The 27,808-nt window shown below is 46.9% G+C and overlaps 1 protein-coding gene across 1 annotated transcript in view; it reads left to right on the forward strand.

Annotated features, from left to right (window-relative positions):
* The first annotated feature begins 1,265 nt into the window (after positions 1 to 1,265).
* The window catches only part of LOC120957066 (protein commissureless 2 homolog), a 55,081-nt gene continuing 28,538 nt past the window's right edge, over positions 1,266 to 27,808 (forward strand). The window contains exon 1 of the mRNA XM_040379017.2: positions 1,266 to 2,867. Within this exon, the coding sequence (XP_040234951.2) occupies positions 2,318 to 2,867 (550 nt within the window). The 5' untranslated portion in view covers positions 1,266 to 2,317. The remainder of the gene's footprint in view (positions 2,868 to 27,808) is intronic.

The following is a 27,808-nucleotide window of genomic DNA, read 5'->3' on the forward strand; positions in this document are numbered from 1 at the left end:
TTTAAAAAAAATTAAATGTACGTATTAAGGAAATTATCCTTTCTACCCCTTTATTTAAGATGGCCCTAACGAAAAAAATAAAATAAAAACATAATTTAAAAACACATTAAGTGTCTTCAGAGAACCATCGGGTTGGTGCGATTAATCTGTATCTATTATTGATAAGTTATTGTAACATACAAAACATCGATTATTAACAACAAAACATAAGGAAACGCTTCATGATAGTAAAATGTGTGTATATCAAATTCAAATGATTTGAAATACGTGTACGTGTACAAAATGCGAAATATTAGCGAAATATAGCAAAAATTTGTAACTGATTGAAACAACGTGTATTTGTTCCATGTGAATTCAATAAACAATAAAATTCTTCTTCTTCTTCTTCTTTGGCTCAACAACCGATGTCGGTCAAGGCCTGCCTGTACCCACTTGTGGGCTTGGCTTTCAGTGACTAATTGATACCCCCCATAGCAGGATAGTCAGTCCTACGTATGGCGGCGCGGTCTATTTGGGGATTGAACCCATGACGGGCATGTTGTTAAGTCGTACGAGTTGACGACTGTACTACGAGACCGGCTCTATAAAATTAACAATACAAAAAAAAACTGTTTGTGTGTCTATGTCTATGCCTTAGTTCTTTGTTTTAATGTCCCTTAGTAATTTATTCTTAAACACTTTTTTTCTATTTCTATTTTTCTATTTTTATTATTTTTTTTAAATTAATATTACAACATTAACATGAACCTATCTCATCCGAAGAACATTGCTTGATAATTAAAACTAATGCTTTCAAGGATTCACTTCTATGTTCCTGCCAGAATACTTCGTCGCCGGCCAATGCTGGCAGTCGCGGAAACCCGAACAACCTTTGGCTCTCGCAGCCCCCTTCTTTGTATGTGCCGTCTACTAAATTCAGCTGACGATATCTATGAGCCTGGAATGACAATAACGGAACTGACTTCAATTTTAAATGTTCGGAAAGCGTCCAACAATAACTATATGTAAATGTTCTGTTCGTTGTATAGTGTCTATTGTTATAAACACTACAAACTACACTAAACTAAAATAATACAAATATTTGGATATGTAAATTTCATTACATTAAAAAAAGGTTTGAAACGACAAATAGCTGTTCCATGTAAAATCAATTGGGTATAAGCTTAAAAACGTAAACATAAACTTTGTTTCTTATTTTTCTTGTTTTAAGTTCCTTAATGTAGTTGCCAAACTACTTTTTAAAAATCAATAGAATAAAATTAACATAAAACGACACCAAAAGGAAGCTTCTAGTTACATTCTGCAGATAAAAAAACACCAACAAAGTTGTTCTGTCCCGCATTCACACTAACCTAGCCCACCGTGCAGCTGCGAGACGAAATGCCACAGCACGAGCGCAGCCGGCAGCGCTCATCAGACGCGACCCTTCACGCACTGCCCTCAGTACGAAAGCAGGCTTGCGACCGACCGGGTGCGCATACGTGTAGATACGACGCTTCCCTCGACCGAATTTCCGTACCGTTGCTCGCCCTCGCTAGGAAGAGAAAACGAACGTACGAAAAAAAAAGCAAAACGATCGAAAATTGCCGTACGATTTTAAACGTGAAACAAATTAAAAAAACGAAATAACTGTGAATAAATCAAATCAACAAAGCGAAAAGTAAGTGTCACATTTAAAACCAACAGCCACAGACGCAGAAAGCAGTAGTGCAGTGAAAAGGAGTCATTTCGCTAGATGAAATCCTTTGCAAACGTGTGAAATTCGATAACACTCACTTTACATACCCACACGCACACGCATTTGGTTTGTTTTTTACTCTTCTTCTTGTGGCGGATTCGGTTTAAGTTGCCCTTTACGCCATTTAAACGCAAATCGGTTTTGTGTGTTGGAGCTGAAATAATCTCTTGCACAGAGTGTGTGTGTACTTCCCGGCTTATCCCCTGTGAAACCGAGCCTAACAACAAACCGGTGTGCCAGTTGGTTGTGTTATCAAAGCTGAGCAAGTTGATCTGTGCCCCGCGCCTTTCTGTTGTCGAGAACGAATATTCGAATCCGAAGTTCGCACAGCAGAGATTAAGCGATTTTTGGAGTGAAACAATTGTGGATCTGTGTTCTGAATCTGCTCAAACGAAAATAAAATAAAAAGGAGCAAATTGCTGCGTGCAATCAACCTCATCCAAGTAGTCGACGACAAAGTGTGCCCGTGAGTACATGTGGTGTCTGGCTCTGTCAATGTGTTGTTGTTGTTGACACACGGCGTGTGTTTTTTTTTTGCGAATAAAGTTGTGCGCGGTCCTTATTGAGTGCGGATCGAAAATGATTGAAAACTTCGAGTCCAAGATTACCTTCGAAATACCGACCAATCTCGACTTTGACAAGCTGATCCGGGGCAACAACTACACGCTGTTCTGGCAGAACTTGCACCAGCAGCAGCAGCAGCAGCAGCAGCACCACTACCAGGGCACCGTCGCCAGCGGTGCGGCAGCCCGGCTGGCCGCCGTCGGTACGGCCGGTGCGTCGGCCGCCACCGCAGCCGCAGCGGCCACGTTCGGCGGCATGGGCTCGGACGGCGGCAGCCCGTTCGGCGGTGGGTTCGGATCGTCCGGCTCGAGCCTGTTCGGGGGCATCGACTACAGCAACGGCAGCAGCGACTACGGCCTGCTGAACAGCCTGCAAACGTTCGCGAACCGGGGCCGGGATGGGCTCGGGGTGGGCCCCGGCACCGAGCAGATGCTCGACCCGACGTACGAGCGATTCATCGGTGACGTCTGGGTCGGCATCGTGCTCACGCTCATGATCCTGTCGTCGATCTTCTGCATGTGCTCCTGCTTCCTGTATCACAAATTTCGCCAGTGGCAACGAAACGGTAAGTGTGCGATAAATCACCCTCACCTGTAGCACCGCAACAGGATCGATTTTTTTTTTGCACAGCACCCGGAATGCAATAACTCTGGGAACTGTGGCGGAGTACTGCTCTGGGCAAGAACTTTTACGAATATATTGCTGTAACTAGGCGCAGCCTAGTTCGAGCATTCCAATGTTGTTTTATTTATGTTTGCCATGGTGCACAATCGTTACAACTGTTGGACAACAGACCAACGCTTCAGTAGCTTTGTTCGGGGGAGACTACAAAGTTTGGAGAGCTTTTTATCTAGAAATTCAGGCTTTGATATCTCTGGACGCACAACATTTCGGCAGAGCTCTGTTAGGTCATATGCACCTTCGGTGTTTTGTTGAGTGAACAAACTTCTGTTTTTGAGGAACAAATTGAACCATATTCTTCCAATTTCCCGGTGTTTAATGCTACGCTACGGAGCTGGAATGTTGATTGGAATTGTGTTATGAGTTTTCGGTAGTCTTCAGGAAGATAAGAACAGTATGCAGAGGTTCTAGCAGGAGGACAATTTCTGCTATCTCCGGTGGGTTTTTCTCTAAAGCACGTTTGCCTAGACCACGTCTGAGGTACGTCTGTGGGAACCTAGAACACACACACACATGTGCAGCTGCTCGAAAAGGTAAAAGGACCCCTTGCTCTAGATAAGGTCCTCCCAATACACATATTTCCCCGAAAAACTAACAACAATTTGCCGTTGGATGCAACAACACACACACACACACCCCAATGTAGCACGCTCCTTTCCGGCAGTGAGAGTGGTGCAAAACTTGCTCGTACGCGGTAGCAGCAGGATCGGATCGTCAAACGGAACTGTGGAGCAGTGGCTTATCAAATTTATCCCTTCGGCAGGATGGATAGAGCATTGGGTAGGGGTTTGGTGAGCTACATGCTGGCAAAACCATCCCCCCGGGTTGGGCAATGATACCTCTGTGTACGGTTTGTGTACCGTTTCCAGTCGGAACAGAGCGGAATGGTGGTTGGAATAAAACACTGAGAACCTCTCCAAAAAAAGCGACACACGAAGTGCACACCACACCAGAGCTGATTGACATTAATTTAAGATAAACTCTGGGCGCCTCGGGAGAACACTGCCAGCACTACCGCACTCTGGTTGCCTTCTCGTAGACTACCCCCCGCCATAGAGATATAGGTACACCACAAAACCTGGCTGAATCGATTGTTTTGTGTGTGTTTTTACTCGATTACTGCTTCCAATTTTGCTTTTTTGGTTTACTTGTGGTGGTTCCGGTTTGCAAAATCGAACTTCCTCTTCTTGCAAATGTTAAAAGTTTTGCTTTTCCACCCGAAACACGGAGCAAACGGGGTACAGCATTTGGTGTAGGTGTGTACCCTTCCGGGCGTCCTGATACGCGCGTACCGCGACGTCCATAAATATGCCAACTGTGGCATTTTTTTTCTGGGTAGTGTTTTTGTTCTGTTTCCGGCATTGGAGGGACGAGCTGGTAGAAGTTGTTTGATCACTTCCAACCACAATCGCCGCCCGCGGCTTGTTGCTCAATTATGCATTCGTAACGCAGGCGGGCAGCCTATCACCTCCAGGATATTTCGGGCATGCGAGCGGGGCACGGACGGATTTCCTCGTTGGCCAAACATTTTATTGATGAAATTTATCGCTCCGGCACTACTTTTGGGGTAAGGGTTGGTTTTGCGGCTTCGCAGTAAAAAATGCCAAAAACCCCGAAAAAAAACACCCATCCCTCATATCGCTCATTCGTATGCGCAACGCCCGACAAACTTCCGCGTGAGCTCTCTGCCGGCGGTTTGTCGGCAAAAGTAAAAAAACAGGTTAACCAACCTGTTTCCACACCAGCGCCGCACCGATGCGAGATGATAACCTTGGAACAGCCCCCAACCCAAGCTGCTGCCGAGAGTGATTTGTGTTTTTATCTACCATTTAACCGCGCCATCTCGCGGCAATTCGATAAGGCGTGCGCGCGAACCACTAATCGGTTCCCGCTTGCCTTGGATTGGGTACGTATGTGACACGTACGCCGGAGAGCGTGCGAGCGCGGAGCTTTTGCGATCGATTCCGAACGGTCTCCGCACAGGTCACTCACACGCCTCGCATCAGCTTCTTCTAACGGTGCTTTCGCACCGGCTTTTGCGCGCCATAAATACTAATCGAATGTGTCAATTATCCTTCCGGCGGCCGGAGGGTGATGGGCGGACATAGCGCAGAGGTATGTGTGTGTGTGTCCTTGTGCTGCTGAAACTGGAACTGCAAATGAAGATTGATCTAGGGTTCTGACTGGCAGGCAGGCAGAATCGGCAATTGTGGCAACCATCTGCGACTGCTTCCGGAAGCTTTTTTGTGCCTGCGGTGTTTCGAAGTCCCCAGCTAATCTCCCCCAAAAATTGTGGGGTCGCTTGTTTTTTCGGGGCTACAAATTCTACTCCATTAGTGTCCCAGCTCCAGGAAGAGAAAGAAGAAGAAATAAAAAAGGAGTGAAAGTTGAACCTCTGAATGCTACAGAATCACAAGACGACCAAGTTGACTCACGCTCCAGGAATTTAGGCACTGGGCACAGAGCTGCAGAAAAGGGCTACGTCGTCTCATCATTCATTATTACCGGTGTGGCAGTGCCTTGGAAGTGCGCTTCGGCCGAGGTCATTCTTGAAACACAGATAGGCGGCAGCACAGCATTTCACCAGCAAGCCAGGCAGACAATCCAATAATTTCCATCATTCCGAGCGCTGGAGTTCCGCTCCATTCCGTTGCCTTGCTGCATGCTGATGCGCCCGACATCCAATGACGGTGACGACGACGACGACCTTCCACCACTTTACTCAAAAACAGTGGGATCTCGCACCAGCTAAGCGGTTTCGATCGTTTTGTTCGCCGGGATCTTACGCCGTCTTACCTTCTTTTAATCCTTTTATCTGCCCGGGTCCATATCGCCTCCGTCCCGGGGTCGTACCGGGCTTTGGTGAGCTTGATGTCCTTTTTTGTGTGCTTTTGCTGCTGCTATTCATGCTTTGCCCATCGCTATGGTGTGCTGCTATCATCATCATCAGCCCAAGTGACGATTGCTCAAGCTTCTACGCCTTCGACACAGCGCCCCTTCGAACCGCCCGGGAATGGTAATTGGAACTAATGGATTTCGTTCTATTTGGATTAGTTTTTTCCTCATCCTCCTCTCTTGCTCTCTCTCTTTTTCTATCATTCTCTTCACCATTTCCATTGTGTGTCCCTATCTCTTAACTATTTTGTCCCAGGATTATGTATACCGGCCCGCGACCATGAGTCCCAATCTCGACCGCTTACCTTCTCTTCTTCCGGTTGTGTTGCCATAAAGAGCCTGTTTTTTTTTTGGTACAAAAAAGTGAACCCACCTTCCTTCAACTGCCGGTAAAACCGATCCTGTTTTCCGTGTTTTTCTGCTCCTTCTCCCTGGTCGTTGTACGCCACATTGTTTCTAAATCTATCTGTTTGTCTGTTTTATACGTGCCACTCTGTCTTATGTCTCTGGGCAGGGTAGTGTGTAATAAAACGCAATAAAATGTTACTACCACACTGGTTCTTGTTAGCTCCTCAGGTCCTTTTCCGCTTGCGCGTCCCTCCCCGCTAATGGAATTGATGGCCCGGTGACCCAACGGCACGCTTGTACAGGTGTGTGCAAATAGTGCGCGTAAATGGAGGAAAGTCGTCGGATGAGATCGTTCGGGCGAAAAAACTGATGGCATTAGCTCACACATTTATTGTGCCAATGTGTAGTCCCAATTTGGACCTAGTAGTGTAATGTAATCGTGCAGGCCACTCTGTTGCTCCCTGGAAACAGAATTGCACCCTTTGCTTTTGCAATCGCTATCGCCATATTGATACGCAAGGGACCGCAGTGATTAGAATCGGCAATCAGTTCGATCTGGACTGGACGATGGCTGGCATGACTCGGGTAGATGCCCATTACGTGACCATTACGCCTTTCGGTAACCGGTCTCTACGTGGAACAAATGTCCAAATAAAGTTGCATCACGGGCTCGGCTGAATTAACTGGTCAATGGTCACGGTCACCGGCATCAAGGGTCCCTGTTTTTGCACCCTTGACCTTCCGGGACATATGTTCGAATTGGCTCCGGAATCGATTAGAGCTGTCCGCCGCAAAACCCGAACGCCGAACTCGAATAACTATTGTATTGAATGCATCTGCACGTGACTGCACTCGCCCTGTCGCTCTCTCTACACGTTGGTTGGGCAGTTCGATCGCCGTTTTATCCCGCTGTCGTTGTTGGTGTCTCTGCATCCTCTGCAACACAATAACAGCGATAGTAAATAATAGCAATTAGAACCGAATGTGCCGCTGGAGGAACTGCATTCGAAAGAACACCAACCGAGGGTTGTGACCTCAGAGCGCAGGGGTGTACCCATTAGTGTAGCCTGTGCGCCTGGACGTTGACGCCGTTGCTCATGCGAGCAGGAAGTGGGTCATTAATCATGTTGCCATTGCCAACCTACCGGGACCTACCTCAACCACGCGGGCAACAGTGTGGTGGAACGCGTGCGCGAAGCAAACCGTCCAGCGTTTCAGCATGCCGAACCTGAGGTCTAAAGTAGGGTTTTCGGAGGGACTGTTGTTGTTGTTTTTTTGTTTCACTTCTTTCTCCTGTTTAGCTTAAAAATAGTAAGGGCGCCATTGTGGGTAGACCGGAACCATTTTCGGTGATTAAGCACTAAACTTCAAATCAAACTACAACTCGAAAACTATTGACCTTTTGGGTTTTGGGTTTTTTTTGGGGCGGGCATTGGCGTCTAGCCTTGCTTCGCCGCTGCCTGCTGTCTCTAGCCATGACAACACTCGCTAAAGGCAATGGGAAGGCAATAGAAAGAATAAAAGCCATTATCGAAAAAAATTGGATAATTCCTGGAACAAAAAAGCAGCACAAAGTTTCACTTCTGCTGCTTTTGTTGCATAGTTTTCCACTGTTGTGTGTGGACAATGAAGGTGGAAATGAAGAACCCCAGAGAACGGGCCGACAGAACCCCGATTAACTCTCCACTTTATTAGCTGCTCGAAGCAAAGCTCGAAACGATTTTGCTGCTCCGGTTCGGGGGAGGAAGCCTTAAATGGTATTGCTTGTTTTTTTATGTGTGTTTTGTTCTTGCCCGCGTCTACCGTCATCATGCCACCAGGACCGTAATGGCCCACCCTTGTGTCTTGTGTCAAAATGGTCGATCGAAAAACGATGTACGATCGAAACGCGCGGGGTCGCTCGGGGCTCATCAATTACTCATAATTTGTTTGTTATGATGAGCGAATATGTTTTTCGGATTCGTTTTCCCATCCGTCGCGGCAGACCAGCTAGGGACAAAATATTTTATGTCCCCTCGTCCCTTGTTCTCTTCATTAGCTGTGTCGAAGCGCCCTTCCTTTCCTTCTCTCTCTTTGTTTGATTGCGCTTCGTTCGATCCTAACTGTGACGGCGAATGTCCTTTTGCTTGTTTTTCGATTGGGCGAGCACTTGGGCGAGTACCAGAACGTTTTTGGAATTGTATCTCTCCTGGATATGATGGTCCTTTGTTACCAATCAAACACACACACACACACAGGCCAGAGAATGTTTCATCATTTTCCAGTTGACTTTCCGACTGTCCCCGGGTCTGCAAAACCCGCGCAGCATTGGCAGAATCAGAAAAAATGATGGAAAAGAATTTCATTCAACCGGCTTTTTCCTACCTGAACCCTGGACCACATTGGCTTTTAACCCCCACGGAGGAAGCGTACCATTGGAGCAAGGGCTTGGTGGTGAAAATTTGTGTCAATTGTCCAACTGTCGAGAAGCTAACCCGGAACATATTTGAGGAAACGGGAGAACTGCGGCGGGGATGAAAAAAAAAACAAGGCGGAATGTACACTACTTTTTCCATAATTGAATTTCGAGCAGTCTCAAATTGAGTCTCTTGAAGCGTGCGCGAGGAGCAGAATGAACACGTAAATGATTCGCGCTGTGTTTGGAGGCCAGGGCACGACCAAGGGGCCGGCAAGCTCTAGCGAAAGCTCGGAAATCAATCAATGCCAGTTCGTTTAATTTCGTTGTTTTCAATGGCATTCGTTCTTTTTTTTTTTGTTGGGGCACGTTTTGTCGACTGTTTGGAAAGTAATCACACGGCGACTCCAAACCTGTGCGACCTTGGAACTTGAAATCCTCGGGTTTTTTTCAGCACCATTCCGGGGCAGTAATTTTTATCAGCAGAGTAGCGAGCGTGTAGCCAAATACCTTCCCAAGAGTTTGTTGTTTTCTGTGTTTCCTTTCGGGGTCTTTTTTGTGTGTGTGAGTGTATTCTGCTTTGTTTTGCAATGAATTGCTGGGGCTGGAATTCTTCGTTCCCGCGCGCACTGGAACCCTGGGGATGCGGGAACTCAGGAAACGTCAGGCTTCCAGATGAATATTCACTGTCATTCATCCGGATGTGGGTGTTACGTGCAAGGCTGCAATGAGACACTGTGCAAGGGCGAGGGCACAATCAGGAACACGATAAGAAAATGTTGACAATCGAACGCGCTAACTTGGTTTCGAGCGCAAATCGAGCGAAAAGCGAAGAGTGTCTCAGTGTCCCGACCACACCCCCTCCGACAGCAACAACCCTCCTGATGCTTTGAATGTTGGTTTTTGGCAGTAGCGCTCTTGTGTCGGCTCCTGGGAGAGCTTCTGCAATGTCTTTGAAGATTGTGCCCAAAACCTTTCGCTTAACCTTTCCGCGCCCGCTCAGTCGATCAGCGATTACGATAGCGTTGCTTTCATGCTCCTGCTGCCGAAGAGACCAAACCAAAAAAAGAAAAGAAGAGAAGCTGTAAGGAAATGAAGCCCCTTTAGAACCTCTTTTAGTGCAACGTGTCTCTCGGAGGACCACGTAGCGAAAGCTGCCTTTGCCTGTGCCAAGAAGCCGCACGTCCCGCACGAGGTTCATTATCGGTACACACACACACAGCGGAACAGGAAGTGACCGGAACATATTTTTCTTGGCCGCACACCAACGACCGACGACACTGCGACAGCAGTTGAATGCCCGATAGCGCTCCGTTCACCTTGGGGAAATGGGGGCCTCCAAACCAGGGCCAAACGTCCCCCCCCCCCTGCCTTGGCGAATGCGCCAAACTTAAGTAATGACTATTGAACGGCCCTCCTAACACTCGTTACAGACTTTCATTTAATGGAACTGTCGTCGTCGTCGTCGTCGTCTCTGTGCTGCTCTTTCCCCTTCCTGTTAGAACGCACCCTGAATGTCCCGCATTATACTGTGCAGCAATTCCTTTGAGGATGGCAATTTAAAATTTTTGTCGCCAAAAAATAAGAAAAAGCTCCCCAATGCCTGCCACTTCTTCTTGCGGGAGACGTCTCCATTCTGCTGGAAATTGATTGGCCACTGCACTGGTTTTCCTCCTCTTTTGGCGCTGGAAACGTTGAAGACGTTTGGGGGTAGCAAGCTCACTTTGCCTTGCCTGCTTGGATCTTTGACGTAAGGATATAACCCTAAAGAATTTCTCCAACAAACTTTGTTGGAGCTTTCGCTGTGCTTTGCTTGCCTTTAGTAGGGGCGGTACTTTTTCTTCTGCCCGGGTGTGAGGGACAGTGTGCCTTTTAAAAAAAAGGAGGATCATATCCGCCGGCCCTGTTGCCCAAAGACCCACCCGGCGTTGATGATACGTCGGAGCAGCGGGACGGGACCTGGGAGGTCGTGAATTTTATGGTCGCTTTTTGTGTTGCTGTTGTTGTTGTTGTTGTTTGAGGGCTTCTGCCGGAAATTGCCGACTAGCGCAGGTTGGTTGGTTGGCTGACTTTTGAAACACAGGGGAGGGGGAGCGAAGAAAACAACCCGACCGGTGAAAAACGAGCACCATACTTTGGTGCAAACGCGCAAGTTTTCGTAAAAGGATGGATGGAAACAGTTTTGCTGCCGGAGCACTAGCCACCTCTGGCTCAGTTTGAGACGGCTGAGGCGTCGGGTTTTACTTCCGAATGGTGCAACAAGAAGCGGCACAGGAGGGTGATTATGATTGACGTAGTTTGGTTTTCGTTCCAGTCGTTTTCGGTGCAAAGAATCTTCGCTGGAATGAAAAATGGCAATCCTAATTAGGCATGTATACGAAGCCGTCAGCTCGCTTCAGAGGCTGCCGCTTGATTGAACCTTTAGCGCAGCACACGGAGCACGTCGAGTGAACTTAACCGGAAGCGGGTACAGGGTTTCAGTGTAATTTCTTGCCCTCTTCACCGCGCGCCATTACGTGACGTCGCCTGTTGTGTCCGTTATGTCCGGTCGAAACGAAATTCGAAAGAACGGGCCAATATTTTTGGGACACAGCCGGCATTCCCAAGCACAAACACCGGTGTGCACATTTTGAAGGACAAAGAATGTCGGCCGCTCGGCGGGCAGCGAGCAATTTTTGAGGTGACATTCCGTGCGCGGGCAAGACATTCTTTGAAGGACATCGTATTCTGGGGGTGCTTTTTCTCTCCTAGCCGCCAGACCGCTGCGGCATTTCAACTGGACGGAGGACGGTTTTTTTGCTGCTACCACTCAAGTAGACATTGAAAAAGTGGCCAAGATGATGTAATGTCGGTGCGGTGGGGCAGAAATTCTTGGGATGGGATAATAAGCGCGGAACCCTGTGACGCAGCGCGTGTAATGATGGAACTCGGCTCCGTTTTGGACGGTGGATTATTACGAAATGAATTTCTATTAATCCCACTACCGTACCGTGCGGTGCTGCTGCTGCTGGTCTATGAACACCGGAAGGTGTCTTTGCTCACTGAAGGTGTCCTAAACCGTGGCACATCAAGCACCACAGCGGTGTCACAGTGGTCGCGGTAGCTTAAAGGTGACGATGAAAGAATGGAATTCGTTTAGTTCGTGTTCGTACGCCGGAGCCCTTAGAGAGCCCCCGTCCATTAGTTACGGGCCTCTAGATGGGCGAAGGCATCAGTGTGGCTCTGCAGCAGAAGCAGCAGAACAGAAAAGCCTCTGGAGCAGCAGTCATTTTTCTTGGTGTGCACTCTCTCTCAGAGCCTGCCCTGATTGCATCGTTTTCTCAGCTCCGCTTATCCGCTTACCTTTAACGACGCAGGAGCGTAGGAAGCGACGGTTGACTGATTACACCGGGAAGCAACGCGCAAGATGGGGCATAGGGATTAAGAAATACTTTAGCCTTCCCCCTCCCCACCCCCCCACCCCCTCAATGTGCACCACGTACCGTTCAGGTACACATGAAAGGGTCGCGCCAGTGTCAAGAAGAATGTGCCACCGAGTGCCGCTTCTTGCCTGCTCACTTGGCCTCAACGGTCAAGCATCATCCGGATGGTGATGGATTTGAATCTAAAAGAGCATCTTTTTAGCACACCTTCGGGCTCGAGCTTCGGCACATCAAACCATCATCCATCCGGCCCTGCCAAGAATCGATCAGCTCGTGTTGTGGTCGTACATCAATCCATTAGATATCCCATCCGGTTGGCTGTTCCATCCAGCAGGACTATCTGTTCGTATATTTGCATTAATTATTGGACTGCTCTGTTCACCCATAACCCACAAATCCCGGGTCTTGCCGCTGCTCTGCCACCGACCCCGGCCGGCGTGCGGTTTCTGAACGATGGTGAGAAGCTCGCGCTCAGAATATCCGAGATTCTTCCCGACCAACTTCTCGGATTTTCCGCCCGGCACACAAAACCACCAACTACCGGAACCACAGTAGTTGGGTTCAGCTCTCTATGTGTGTGTGCCTGTGTGCTCTGTTGAGTTCTTTTCCATCGCCTCGTTCGTGTGCGGAAAGCAAAAGTCTCCATCTACAGCATTAACACACTCACTATGACCACGGAAATGGTGCGGGAAGCTCGTCTGCACAGGATGCGGTTAACGGGCTGGGGCAGTTGCAAAAACCCAAATCCAAAATGACGTCCCGTTTGCAGGGTTGTGCATCATCACCACCAATGATGCCGACTAGGAGATGTCTTGAGGTATGATTCCATCCACTATCATCATCAGGAGCCTTCGTTTTGCTTGGGAAGTTTGAGGTCCAGAGATGCAAAATAGAGTCGTTGTGTGTGTGGGGTGTTTGGGTGTTTCTCTGGTTGTTGATTCGCCCAAGCACGCCCGATATCCGTCCGATAAGAAATGTGTTGTTGAAGCCTTGAAGCCTGGAGTAAGTTTTACATCCGGTTTTTCCCAGTGCTGCCACTCGTGTTACATGGGGAAGAAATTGAATGCAATCTGTGCATTGTTGCCTCCCGGGCTCGGACAATGTTTACCGGACAGATTTACGTCTGCGACGGAAATGGTGCTTGCAAGGAAACAATCACGAGCGAGAAGCCATCATCATCGTACAGCGAATGGGATTGAGTGCAGCTGATGGTAGTGATGACGATATCTGTCCATCAACGGTGTAGAGATCCCGGCAGATCCATTGCTGTGTTCGCTGGGCAGCACAATTTCTTTTGCATCACTTTCAGCGCCATCCAACAAATCAACGGCAGGGTGTGTTCTACACTTTGATTAACTTCTTTCATTCGCTGGCTGGCTGGCTGGATGAAGTGGTTCGCCGTGGTCCTGCTCGCGCCATCTCCTCTGTCCGGAGATCTGGCGCGTTTGCAGTGCAAATGCGAAATGCTGAGAATGTAATTTTCACCTCCAGCAGAAGTTTTCATTCCCACCGAAACCACCGCTCCAATGCGGAGGAATCTGAGGCAGAGGCAGAGGACGGTGGTGTTCCTTTTGCTGAAATCGAGCGGATGAATAAAACGAGCTGGCAGAAATCGTATTTCTTTCAGTTTTTTTTTTCATTCTTTACGACCTGCACCCAAGCCCCCCGGCAAGGGATAAGGGTCCTTCTTCGCACACGCTTTATCAGAACGCTATATTTCGATGGGAGAAATACGATACTTGTCAGTGCCGGTGGTGGAGTTGCTTCCCGTCAGAACCTGGTGGCGAGAACGGTGACGACGATGTGGATGATTTCTTCGTCCGTTTGTGGTGCAGGAGATCTTCATCCATTCTCGCTCACGCCGATCGATCCTTCATTGTGGGATTGCACTGTGCCGCCGGATTGAAAGACGGCTCTTTCGGGCGCAGCAGATTAGGTTTCTCTATCGCTGATGCTGTCTTATACCCCCAAAGGCTGAATGAGGGAGGCAGAAGGGCACTTCTGCTTTGCCGCATCGCTGCACGCCGATAAGCTGCAAGGACATTTCCTCCGAATGGTCGTTTTTGGAGTTTTGTTCAATTCTCAGGCGTGTTCCTTCGTTCCAGCTCTGTGTCAGCAGGTTGTGCGCGCCAGTTATACGAATGCATTTTTCATGTTTTATGTCTCCCCGAATGCGCCTTCTCGTAAGAGAGACACACAAAAAACACAGCTTAAGCTCACATCAAACCCGACATCTACGAAATTCGATTGTTTGATAATCTTCACGTACACATGCTCTGCCGTGGCGTATCAGCTCAGTCCGATCTTGGTCCATCAGTACCGTAAGCCATCGGACGGGCGGGCGGGCTGACAGCACAGCTGACAGAGATAAAGGCGAGAAACAAATTAGAACACAGATGCACATCTACGCTCACTTTGCCAGTAAAAGAACCGTTTTTGATCATTGCTCTTACGCTGCCGCTGCCGTGGCCGGACGGAGTGACGATCGATCGTTGGGCCGGGAGTATCGGATCGGTAGTGTATCGAATTACGGATTAGGATTTGGGAGAAATAGCAAAACTGTGTGCTTGCGCGTGTTCTTGAACCCGCAAAATTGAAAGCATTTTCGTGTGCGCAGCAGGCAGGCCACGCCAGGATGTAATCCACCGTACGGAGAAAACGTCCGTGTTTGATTGGATTTTGAAGCTCTCCTAATCGAGTTGTGTATGTGAGGTTGAGGGGGGGTTTTTTAAGGGTTTTGTAATTTAATAGCAAAGATGCATAGAGTGCTGTTGCTTTCGCTTTGTTCTTGCTTCTCGTGCTGCATATTAGTGTTTTTTTTCTGTAAATCGGGTTTGTGTGCTTTTTGTTGTTAATGCTTGGATACATTGATTGGAATACATGTATGAGGTACATTGAAAGACTGAGAGCTTTGAGGGAAACGGATTAAAATTATGTTTGTTCTCGAGCCTGAGCTTTTAAGCGGCCTAAGACTGGATAGAGTGTTGTTACCTTAGAAAGTTTTTGATGTCTTGTTTAGCAGCTTATGGATAGCTTTCGGAAATAATTCTATACATTAATTATTTATCCTGAATCCAGATTTCAATCTTTGAAGAAAAATCATTTCAATGACGAATCGAAACATAAGGTTCCAAAACTTATCTCAATTTCTCAAATTTTCTTATGTAGAACTATGCATACAATTAGTAAACATGGAAGTTTACATGTATCAAATGACTCCTTGTGGAACTTCTTGGGTTTTGCAGGATTGAATGAATCCTCGGACAATAATGCAGGCTTTTTGGATTAAAACATCTTAGCTAGACTCATCTTCAATACTATGGATGATGCTTTGCATTAGCAGAGCATTAATAGCCTTTCCAGGATTTTTAACGTTGAAAACATTCATAGGCTTTAGAAGACCTAAACCTGTACAAATTAAAACATTCCTTGAAATGCGATTTTGTTGAAATTCCAGATTCCTTCGAATCTTGATTTAGAATTTATACAAAATTATTTAACTAAATTCGTGACAATACGGATGACAATAACATCAACAAATTTTTCCACATTGTCCTAAGGATAGAGTTCCACAACCAAAAGCACCATCCAGAGATACATTTATTTGGTTTTCATCCTCCCGACACGTACCGTGGGAGATGGATTTTAAGTAATTTGCTTAAAAAATGATCCCTCAAAAAATACCACCAACCAGAATCCGTGAATCGTTGCGAAACAATCCGCGTGCACCGGCGCTACAAAACGTTTAATTCATCAAGCGGTACAAAAATATATATGGGACCAAAATGTTCCTTCCCACTGCTCTGCTGTCCCAGCCCCCCACTTGGCAAACATTCATTGATCATGCCCGGCACGAATCGCAAATTTATTTCGCACGTCCACGAACACGTCGTCCAAAAGGCGGCTGAAATATGTCGATGTCCCCTCGAGTAGGACACACACACGTCGGCGAGAGAATGTGAGAGTGGGACACACTCATCCATCGTGCGCTTCTGTGCGTTGTGTAACGTCCACTGGCTTTAGTACGGGAGCTCATGCAGGCTGGCGAGCGGAAGAAAAAGGAACATTGCAGCTGCCGAGGATGTGAGGAAAAACTATTTGAAATTCCAAATTGGTCCCATCGAACACACTACAGCACCGCCAGTGGCGGAGAGAGGCTGCGAAGCAAAAAGGGCGGCATTTGAAGGGCAAATACGGGGCCGCAGCGGCTGCACAATAGGCGTGGGTTTATGAAATGAAAATTTGTCGAAAGAAAGATGATGAGACCTGGGGAGACCTGGGGGGAAGGTAGAGCACCACCCCGGCTGGACGCTAAATCAAACACAATGCATAGCCAAATAGACGCTTGCGCCTGGGTCCCGTGCGGGTGAGCCTATGATGACGTATCCAATATATCCTGAATCAAACGCGCGGGGTGGGTTGGATCTCGCCGTCTCCCTCCCCTCTCCCTCACTACTAGATGATGAATTGGCGCGAGAAGGCGCGGGGACGAAATTTATGCTTTATGAATTTTAATCAACATTGTTTTCGAACGTGTACCGTGCGCTTTGCGTCCTTGTCCATGCCTGCCTGCCCCGTACAACACCCCTCGTGAGGGCTATGTGGTGAGGCACAAAAAAAACCAAAAAACTATGGGACATTGAAGTTGGCTACAGTTTCAGGCCAACAGGAGGACGACAGCATACATATGCACCACGGTACGGGTAACCCGGGTTTGATGGTTCTCGGTAAGGCTACATACACACCACAAGCCAGCGGCTCTCTATGTTCTGGCTTTCGTTCTTCAACCGATGTAAAGCCTCAGAACCCCAAAAACCCCAACAAAAAGGGACACAGTGCCAGGAGCACCAGTAGCAGCAGTAGCAGCAGTACGAGCAGCCCTGAAGTCCTTCCCGAACGCTGTGGAAAATCAAACACCAAAGAACGGAACATAGCCAAACAAGAACGCGCGCGCCCGCTGCCTCGAGGAAAGCGAGCCTACCCTACTCTCACTCGCTCCTTTGCCAGCGTGGTCTACTTGGGTGTTGGTGGAAATCAGTGCACCGAAGCATCGAGAAACGAGCCTGCGGCAGGCTTTACCGAGCAAAAGTTTCGCTTTTATTTGCACAGCAAAGTTGTCCTGATAAAACACAGCCCGACCGACGGGCGACTGAGCGAGTGCCGGAGAAAAATGGAAATCAAAATCAAAGTTTTTAAAACCCATCCAGCCAAGTCCACAAGACGCTGAGAAAGATGCTCCCGAGTAGCTTAAAACCGATGCTTGAGTTTGCGAACCGAGCAGAGCGATGAGCATCCCTCTCCTCGATGCACACACACAAAAAGCGTCGAAGCGCGGGTGCGAGAAGCATGCCCCCAGGAATGGGAGAAACGTCATCGTGATGAAATTATGTGCTCGGTACAGATTTGTGTGCAGAGAGTTCGGTCCAAAGTGGAAAAGCAAAAAAGAAAAAGAAAAACGACACACAGCCCGCCAGTTCGTGGTGTTCGTCGAGGATAATAATTTGATTCATAATAATAAGATACTCGTGCAACACTCGCTCAATGGCATTGATGGTATTTCGTTCCTTTTTTTTTTGTTGCTGTTGTTGCGAAGAAAAGGAAGCGTTTGCTGTGCTGTTGAAGGCATTGTCAGCATTGGTTTTTTGATGAGAAGCCTCAATCGTTTGAGGTCGAGGTTAAGCGCCGCCCGCAGCAACAGGTCGATCGGGTGCCTGATAGTGCACGCTGAAAATGGCCTTGCAGTGGATTGTTTAAAGCTGTTTCTTTACTTCTCTTCAAACCTTCAAGAGGGACCTATAATCTGTTAGTCTTTTGCGAAGATTTTGTGTGGTATGATTGGGTAGTTTTGAGAAGACGCGCCTTATATTGTTATTGTTATCAGTTGAGTCACAAAGATACATTAAATTGTTTCAAAATATTTCAATGTATCTTGGTAAGTGTATGGGCGAATCTTGAAGTTGTTGTACAAGTTGTATTCAATGGCCTATCATCAAGGTCTTTTTACAAACAAGTCCTCAAATAACCTGAAAAGCTCATAGAAGTGCCACATACTTCACTAGTTCTTATAAAATAAGAAATATCTACGATGATTAAGACCCCAGTGGAAATTAAGAATACAAAGCAACATTTGACATATGAATGAGAATTGAAACCTTAGAATTAAAATTAGAATCCAACTGAAAGTTTGAGCTTGACACCTCAGGTGAGACTTTTTGGTGGTATTTGTGTATGATCATTAATTATTTTATATGTTTAACTAATTTGCAAAAGATTGATAATGAATTCCAATCTTTTTTTTCTCTCTTGGACATCACTGAGAGGATACATGTAGATTTATTCTTGTTAATTTTGAAACATTGACGAGTTTGCGATGCTTCCTTTTGGTATAGATAAAGTAGTAGATTACAATTTTTAATGCCATTCTGAAGCGACAGGCGAACATCGCAACAAGCTGCTCCAAAAACAAGATTCCTATTAACTCAAGAACACACCCAAATTCTTCGTTGCCCTACTGGAGGTTGGAAACAATTTCACTTCACATTCACTGGGCAGCTGCAAACATTGTTCCAGGCGCTCTTGCAGGTCAGCGCAAGAACGCAGCAGCGGCCTCTGGCTCTGTGCTGTGGAGTGTGTAATGAGGAACGGAGAAAAAAACAATCCATCCTCAATGATTATTATTAGGCCGATGAAGTACGGGAATGCGCCCGCGATCCTTCTCGCCTGATATGGTGTGGCGCCCCTCTGCTCGAAACAATAAAGCCTAGGCAATCAAACTTCAGCAAAATGGAGCTGTGCGAGAGAGACGTTAAGTCCCTGTGGTGTTGAAGCCCCGTGCACCTTCATGTGTCCGGCAAACAAACGGCTCGACCTGAAATTAATTCCATTTTTTTGTTGTTGCTGTTGTTTCCCTCTGCTGGAAAGGAGGCAAGAAAAACATTGCGTTGTTGTGGGTCTTCAAGGCGAGGGCCCGGAAAACTCTTGGGCAAACAGATGACCCAACGCGAAGGCGCTCTTTCTCCTTCGCCGGGCCCGGGAATGATCGTACTTTAAAGATTACAAAAATTAATTTGTATACAAAAGTGCCCTGTCCTTTCCTTTCCTTACCACTACCGTTGATGTGGTTCCAAAAGCTGAGCAAATTTTGCGCTCGCTGTGTTCCGCCGGTCGTGGCAGAAAGCAACCTCACAGCGAGGCGCAATTTCTCAGCACCGTAAAGAAGATACTGATTAGTTGGAAGCGGATGTTAATTGCACCTGCTAACATGGTGCATGCACGAGGTGATGTTCGAGTTCGAAAGGTGCTAATTCCCCGACCCTAGACAATTGACACGTCGGACGAAATGGGCGACGTCTTGATGCGGTTGATCTAGATTCAGAAGACATCGTGCATCGTGCACCGTGTGTGCTCGGGATGATTTACTCTTTTAATCAATTCTGACTTCAACTCCAACTACCTTCCAACTATTGCGCAACGGCGCGGACAGATGACCCGCTTCGCCGACTGGACCGGTGGTCGAGCAGCCAGCGGCGCACATCGACATCGGGAGCGGATCTAATCTAACTAGGCGCTTGCCAATCGGAATAGGATTATGCGCACAAGCCAGCCGTTGTGTGTTCCTTTCGCACCGATAAGACCATGCGCCGGATCGTGCCATGTGTGTGTGTGTGTGTGTTTACAGTTTGTACTGAACACTTCCCATCGGTGATGGCCCGTTTTGGTTTGGCAAATACATTAGCTTGCGTCAGTGCTTTTTCTTCTCGAAGCAACTGCTCCCGGACGCACGGACGGGTGATTGGCATGGGCCTCCTGGTTGGAACGGGGCGCGAATCCCGCGATGACGTACGCAAGGGTTCCTTGATCGCCGCTCACCGGTTAAATGGCACAAAACTGACACGGTACGAGAGAGTGAGAGAGAACGAGGCAACAGTAACAGTTTATTTATTGTTTTTGCAATTTAAAACTGTTTTTGCGCGGTTAACGAGCGACCTTTTTAACACAGCCGATTGGAAAGGGGGCTGGCTACTAGTACCTGCTAAACGTCAATGACTTACCCCGTGCCCCACGCTCCTCCATGATCGCCGTGTAGGAGAGGCCAGGTGGGGGTGCAGCAGATCTTTCAACTCGAATTCAATCGTCACCGCTATTTTATTAAATGCACAACACTGTTCATACATAATGCATTAAATTTTATTGACGTAAAGGCAAACCAACGTAAACAAACCTTTTTGTGAGGGCGCGCGGTGCAGCAGCAGCAGCACCAGCACCAGCAGTGAGCGGGCACAGACACGTCACGTATTTATTTTAATGCATTTACAACCCCCGACAAGGACCGGGTCAGGTTTTGCGCATGGGTTCCTAGTGCGCCAATCCTTGCCGCAAGAAATCTGGCCGACACCACGTACGCGGCCGGGAGAACGTTTTATTTGCTTTAAATTTGCTCAAAATCGCTTTTCGGCGGACGAGCTTCCGGAAATGTGATCGGGATCATTAAACAGCGGTCAACCGCGCCGATCGGACCGAGGCAGAGAGAGAGACCTTGAGTGTTTTGTTGCATTTCCTTGTTTGTTGGGGCGATTGCTGGGGCAGCTAGACGATGGGGCAGCTTGTTTATTTTGCCTACCCCGGTTCACATTACAACCGTTTCTTCGCTGCCCACGGCTCCGATCATCATTAACCGGATCGTAAATGTCGCTCTGGGTTTGGTTTACATAATAATTTCCGAGCGACACAAGACAGGCAGCATTAGCAGGAAGCTGCCAGCCCGACGGCCACTGTAGCGCAAGGACACTGTGATACGGGTGAATGGGCGGTGCGTGCGGAACACGTCCCGAGAATCGTCATGCTCGCGAGTGTGTGCCAAGCGAGCGAGAAATTCTGTACTTGGGATGCGAGAAGAATGTGTTGTATGAATGAGTTTTATGATGTTTTGGTTGCTGCAAGAGAGGTTGGGTTTTTTGTTTTATTCTTCTGCGCTCTGCCTTTGTGTCTGTTGTGTCCCGGTGGCAGATGTGCGGACGATGGGATGGTCGAAAAGGAACGTGGAGTTGATTTAGAGGAACTATAGAGAGGTTGTTAGGAGCAAGAACACTTGTTGGACAGTTTCTTGGAAGGTTGGTTGGCATGTTTTGATTTATTAATAAGCATTTCCTTGCTCTCGTTGGGTCCTTTGAGTGACCTTTTGGGTGACGAGATGTAATAATGGCATCATTTAATATTGGTCAGCTTGGTGGACGCATTTACGTCATCGAGAATCTAGTGATGGGTAAATACAATTTTTTTCCGGAGTCGGATTGATCCAACTCCGGCACCCCTCGGAGTCGGACTCGGAGTTGCTCCGGACTGTTTAGCGGGGGGGGGGGGGGGGGGGGGGGGTGCGTTCGCGAAAACCCTCGGACTCATCGACTCCGAGTCCGGATCAGTCCGGATCAGTCCGGATCACTCCGGATCACTCCGGATCACTCCGGATCACTCCGGATCACTCCGGATCACTCCGGATCACTCCGGATCACTCCGGATCAGTTTTCGTATATTCGATGTACGACTTGAAAGTCAATGAACTCATCAAGAATTGTCTAAACGATAATTCCGGAGTGATCCGGAGTGATCCGGAGTGATCCGGAGTGATCCGGAGTAATCCGGACTGATCCGGACTGATCCGGACTGATCCGGACTGATCCGGACTGATCCGGACTGATCCGGACTGATCCGGACTGATCCGGACTGATCCGGACTGATCCGGACTGATCCGGACTGATCCGGACTGATCCGGACTGATCCGGACTGATCCGGACTGATCCGGAGTCGAATTCAGTTATGATCCGGAGCCGGAGTCATATTATGCGCACCGGAGTCGGAGTTGATCCATGACTCCGCTCCGGATTACCCATCACTACGAGAATCATGAGGATGTTGGAGCGTATTGGAGTTGGAGATTGAAATTCTTCTACGCATTGGATCTTGGTCTCGTTTAGCTAGACTTTGAAAGATCTTGATGTCTTTGACTTGTTTTTAGACATTTTTATATTAACCGTACGTCTACAGGCATCTGATTTCTAAGAGCTCTACAGCTCTAATAGCTCTAACTGCTCCGTAAAAGCTTAGATATGTTTTGATTTGCTGGAACTCCTATAGAAAACGAAAATCAATCATTGTATGATGTATACAATCCCAATATGCCAGATCCCAATCCCCGTAAATCATTGTTTGATTTAAGTCTTACTAATCCGCTACATCTGGTTCCGTTGTAAGATCAAGCGCCTTTAAGCCAACCCTCATAGGTCACCTAACCTTTTGCACAATCGCTCGCCCATTTGCTTTCCGTTCGGTTCTACACGCTTCAAACGCTGTCAGTTGCACAAATGTTTGGCATGTGCATGAATGGTGTTTTCATCCGCCTCCCCTCCCCTCCCTGGTTTCTGTACCACCGCTGCATCGGTAATGAGCCGGGTGAGCTGGAAAAATGAACCCGAGACACGGGTGGGTTTCTTTTTACTTGGTTGCTCTGGTCCGAAATCCGTAGGCACTCATTAGAGCACATTGGTTTCGACGTAGAATAAAAACTAGTCAAGTGTCAAAACACACACACGCACACATACAAACCTATGGAGATGGATGTATTATTTTCTTGTCCATGATATAACGTTCTTGGTTCTTTTGTGTTCGCTGTGTGCGCGAGTGTGCGGTTTCCGCTGCAGTTTTGTCGCTTTTGCTCCTGAATGTGGGGGCGAAAGTTGAAAGAAATGCATTCAACCGGCAAGCCGGCGGCCCTGGACGATGGTGGTGAAGATTTGCAGCAAAAACCATCAAAGTGTGGTGCGCACTCAAGAAAGCGAGCCTGCAAGCCAAGAATGCTTCAGAAGACCCGGGCAGCGGAAATGGCGATGGAGAAAAAGAAAGCAGCAAAGAAAGAAGCAAAAAAAAACAAACTGAAACGAAACCCAAAGAATGAAGTGTAGCAAATGACATATGCAAAGCTGTAAAAAAAAAAGATGAGTGCATAAATGCATAACCGGAGCAGAAGGAGTCGGAAGTAAGCGACAGGGTAACAAGTGTGCATAAATGCAAGTTTGCAGGAGTAACAGAAGAACAAGAAAAAAAACAAAAAAAACAAAGACAAGAAAGTATGTAAAGGGTAAACATGTAACATTGGTAGTGAGGAGAGTAGAAACAAAAAAAAACAGTTCCATGCTCCAGCAAGCGAGCGGACGAGCGAACGAAAACACACAGCAACAGAACTGTGCAAAAAAAAAAGAAACAGAAAACAGTACCATAAATCATTCAACCCCACCGGAGCGGGGGGGCCACGGACTTTTGCGTTGCGCTCAACGTCACAAATCGTTAGTGTAATGGTTGGCATTTCCAGGATCAGGCGCACGTGTGATGCATCTCAAGAAAATAGCAGGCAAAAAAGGGACAGGAGAAAACAGCAGCAAACGGTGAATGATCCATTTCGGAGTGAAATTGCTCCCGACCAGGCGCGGCACACTGGATGGACATGTTGAAGTGCGCAGTTGATGGCTTTATACGCCACCGAGCGAACGAGGTGACGCTCAGCTCGCGGATCCTGCAGCTGGAGCAAAAGTTTTTTCCTCAACCACCATCACACCGTGATGATGCACCGGTGCACATGCACATGGTATAAAAGTTGCTTGCATGTTGATCACTATGATGATGATGATGATGATGTTAGAATCTGGAAAGGTTGTTGTATCCTATCCTAACGCAATCTGAAATGTTTGTAACCTCCTTTCCCTGTGTTCCATTCCCATCCCTCCCCTCTTTTTTGGTGGCAGGCGGGGAGGGGGAATGCAAATCCGACGGTAAACATTAGTGACATTATTTGTCTAAATTTGCTACCGCCGCGAGCGTGGATGCATCGTGCTAGCGTTCATGTTTCCTTTTCTCTCTTTCTCGCTTCTGATGCAAATATGTACCATTTGATGTGCGCTTTTTGTTTTTCGGGTTTGTTGCTGCCAATTTTGCTGCCGTACGTCCAGGCACTGGGTCGCGTCCCTTTTATTCTGCTCTGCCGTACCCGGTTGATCGTGCCCGATTAAGGATTGTGTGCGTTTTTGGGATTGGGGCACAAATAGCGAACAACATGTGTTACAATACATGTGTTCCGCTAAATAATAAAAGCCATAAAAGTGAGCATGCAAGCAATGAGGGTGAGTTGGGGGTGTGTTCGGAAGGCGGGTGGATTGGCAATTTTTGTATGTTGGTTTTGTCACAAACGCACGCACGCACGTACGCACACACTTACCCAAAGGCCATCAATACCGGGTCCGGGCTGGACGTGAGCTTTTGCCTTTTGATGGGTGCGTTTGATGCACCGTGCAGAGTTGAAATGGTGATTTAATTTTTGTCATTAATTTGTGGGGGCGAGAGAAAATCAACAGTCCCTACATGTACGGGATTGCGTGACCTTTGAATTGTTTATGTTGGGTGTTTCAGAATGTTTTGTTATTAATAAAATACAAAACTGACATATCCTGACAAATCCTTTGTTTATCAAACAGTCCTCAACTGGATCAAATTATTAATACATGATTGACAGTTGCGTTTTGTTGAATTTTGAAAATTTTATACAAATTTATACAAACAATCATTTTTATTGAAATCAGTAAGGGTTTATTTGTTTTTGCTTAATAAAGCTTTAATAATTTTGCGAAATGTCATAACATCTCACTTAAAACACTTCAAAGAAACTGACCTTTAACCTTTCTTTACAAAATGCTGGTACAACGAAAGACTCATTAAACCATCCTGGTGCTTACCGTTTCAGTACACTTCAAACGAGGATTTGTTTACAATATTTGAGTTTGATTTTTTTTTTAAATGAAATGTACTCATAATATCAGTCACCAAACGTCAAACTCCATGTGAAAAAAAAAACGATGGTGCAAGAAACGTCAAATGTATATAAAAGTTATAAAATTCAATGTTTTTACCATTAATTCACTTTGAAACAATCGATTAATCATGAGTCGTATATTATTTAAACCAATAACTACAGGTTTAACAGCTGTTTATGAACAAAAATGAAGTTCGAAAATGTCACTAGACACAAGATAGCTGCACAAAACAATTGTTTACCAACTTGACTATCGCTGCAAATGTTCGAGTGCAATAGATCGACGTTCTACTATAGTTGGCATCGTTGAAAGCCATTGAGCTATATTGAGCGCAATAAGTACTATTTAATTGAGTTTTACAACCTAACTCTACGTTTTTGTCAAAAACTGATTTCTTTGTAAACAAAATATGATGAGCTTCTCAGCTAAATGCTGAACTATTTTGAAAAATAAACATACAAAAATCCTATATTAAAAAAAATCAAAATCAGTTTGAACGCTTGCGAAACTTTCTTACCAACCCAACGCAAGCACACATATCGATATCGGCTTTTAATAATCAAATTAAAATTGGGCTCCCTTTTTGTGTGGTATTCCCTTGCGGTATTGTCCCAAAAAGACACACACACACACCGCTTCATGGGAGGGACAGCGTGTGAGAACAAAATAAACATGCCAATTTTGGACATGGAATTCTGTCAACAAGCGTGCGTGCGGGTGTCGCATTTCCTCCTTTCCCGCAACATCATTCATTGCATTTGCTGTCAATGGGTTGGACGGCTGGGGTCATGGTAAGAGTGCCCGAGAGTGTCCATTTATGAAGAGTGTGAATTAAAAAAAATGGGGGAAGGAAGAAGGGCGGTCGGTCGATTTGATTGGATCAAACCAGAGGACAAAGGCGGTCCCGCGGGTTGGTCGATGAAAATGGAGCGATGACAAAATACTGTGTTGCTCACACATTGGAACCATGGTACACACAGCACAAACCAGGTGTTCCTCCAGGAATCACCCAGGTAGGTGGGTCGGAGGTCGTGCCGGAAAGGGTTCCCTGACTGACAGTAAGTGTTTTGATAAGTGAGATTAACTGCTGCTGCACGCGTGCACTGTCCGCGCGGTGGTGTGATCGTGTATTGTGTTCGCTCCGAAGGGTTGCTGTGTTATTGACATGGCACGGACGTCCTGGACATGGTGTCCAAACACCTCGGTACAGGCTGTGTACGCCCACCGTGTTCTGGGCCGGTGTTTATGTTGTGTCCCTCCGCCCGGGATTGTTTTAACGATTTTATTTGATCGGGTTTCGACAGTTATTTGATGACGCGGAACCTGATCACATCTGTCCCACATTTGGCACCGAGGGCCGAATGTGTGTGTGTCCCTCTTGTTTACAAGCTGTCGTCGCTTGGTTCGTCAACTCTTCATTTATATTTAAAATCCATCAAAGCTGTTACCCCTTTTTATGTACGACCGGGCAATCGAGTACGAGCTTTGGGAGAGTTTTATTGCTGAATTTAGCTGTAAGCTGTGAGTTATGTTAGGCTCACTTCAGGATTTAGGACGTCCCTTGGATCGCGGCGAATGACGAAATCCAGCGCACATGGTTCGGGTCAGTATTGGTGGAGGATTTATTCGTATTTTCCCATAAATCCGCAGCACCAAAGCCATAACGCTTTGCTGCTAATCGTTTTTTGATTGTGCAACACCTGTAGCATAGCTACCGCTGCCATTGCCTTTTACGGTATTTTTTTCTGTTTTGATACAAAAAAGGAGTAGATTGTGGCACAGAAAACAACCAGAGCATACCTTCAATGTTTGGTGAGGTGTGATTCAATTACGATTGCCATTATTTGTGCTGAAAAACATCAAAACGGAAAGGGGTGTATGTAAAAAATAACCAGCTCCACCTAGCATATTACCCTCCACTTTAGTGTAATTCAATATCCTGGAACCCACCAAACAGCGACTTCATTAATTGGGTCAACAGGGGGGTGAGTGTGGGGATAAAACAGTGGAGTGTAATTAAAAAAAGGGCTCATCGAACCGACTTTCCCGTCGATGGTGCTCCGTTGTGACGACCATGGTGACATAACGCGCGCAGAAATTTGATGCCCCAGTGGACAACAGGGGGCGTGGTAATTGGAAAACCATCAAACGCGATCGTGAACCGCGGACACACGTTTGTCTTCATTAATTCAAGCGTCCATCTCTTCCAAACCTCCCTCGGTACCACCACCACCACCGGGAACAACCGGAACCATTTAAGCGAATGATATTCAAATGAGATCATCCGTATTTATGTGACACTGTGTGCCGCCGCACATGTGATTTCGAGCGATGGAAATGTTCTCGTTGCAAAAGGAAAAAAAAAAGAAAGGACATTCCATCTGCTACGTTAATTTACTCATCCCCTCCGCTCCGCAAGCGTCTCCCAAAATCACCGATTTATGGAATCGGAAAATTCCTGCTGCTGCTGCTGCTCCAATTGCCATCATTGGTTTCGGGGTCCGGGTGCTTCCACTTCTCTTTCGAACCGGTGTGCACTTAAATCCGACCGAAATTCCAACCCGTTGCGGTCAAACCGGCGCGATGTACAGCATAGGATGGGATGGATGGGCTATAAATTTCCCAACCTTAAAATTGGGTAGGTTTGGAGCGTTTTGGAGCGTCCCCAAAGGGGTAGAATAAACAAAATAAAAACCGTTGAGAGAGTATTCGGTAATGCAAAATGGAGCTTGCAGCCTTCCCGACACTTCCTACACAGCCTTTGGGGGAGCGGGAAAATTCCATCTTCACACGTGACGGGTGCGCGGGAAGCAACACATGGGAAAGGGAACACACTCGACGGTGTATGTACACGTTGCTGTGCTGCCCTTTTTGTGCCCTTTGCTGCCTTTACCAGTTGGCGAGCAGGCCG

Source organism: Anopheles coluzzii, chromosome 3 (genome assembly GCF_943734685.1).
Source record: "Anopheles coluzzii chromosome 3, AcolN3, whole genome shotgun sequence".
Classification (NCBI taxonomy): domain Eukaryota; kingdom Metazoa; phylum Arthropoda; class Insecta; order Diptera; family Culicidae; genus Anopheles; species Anopheles coluzzii.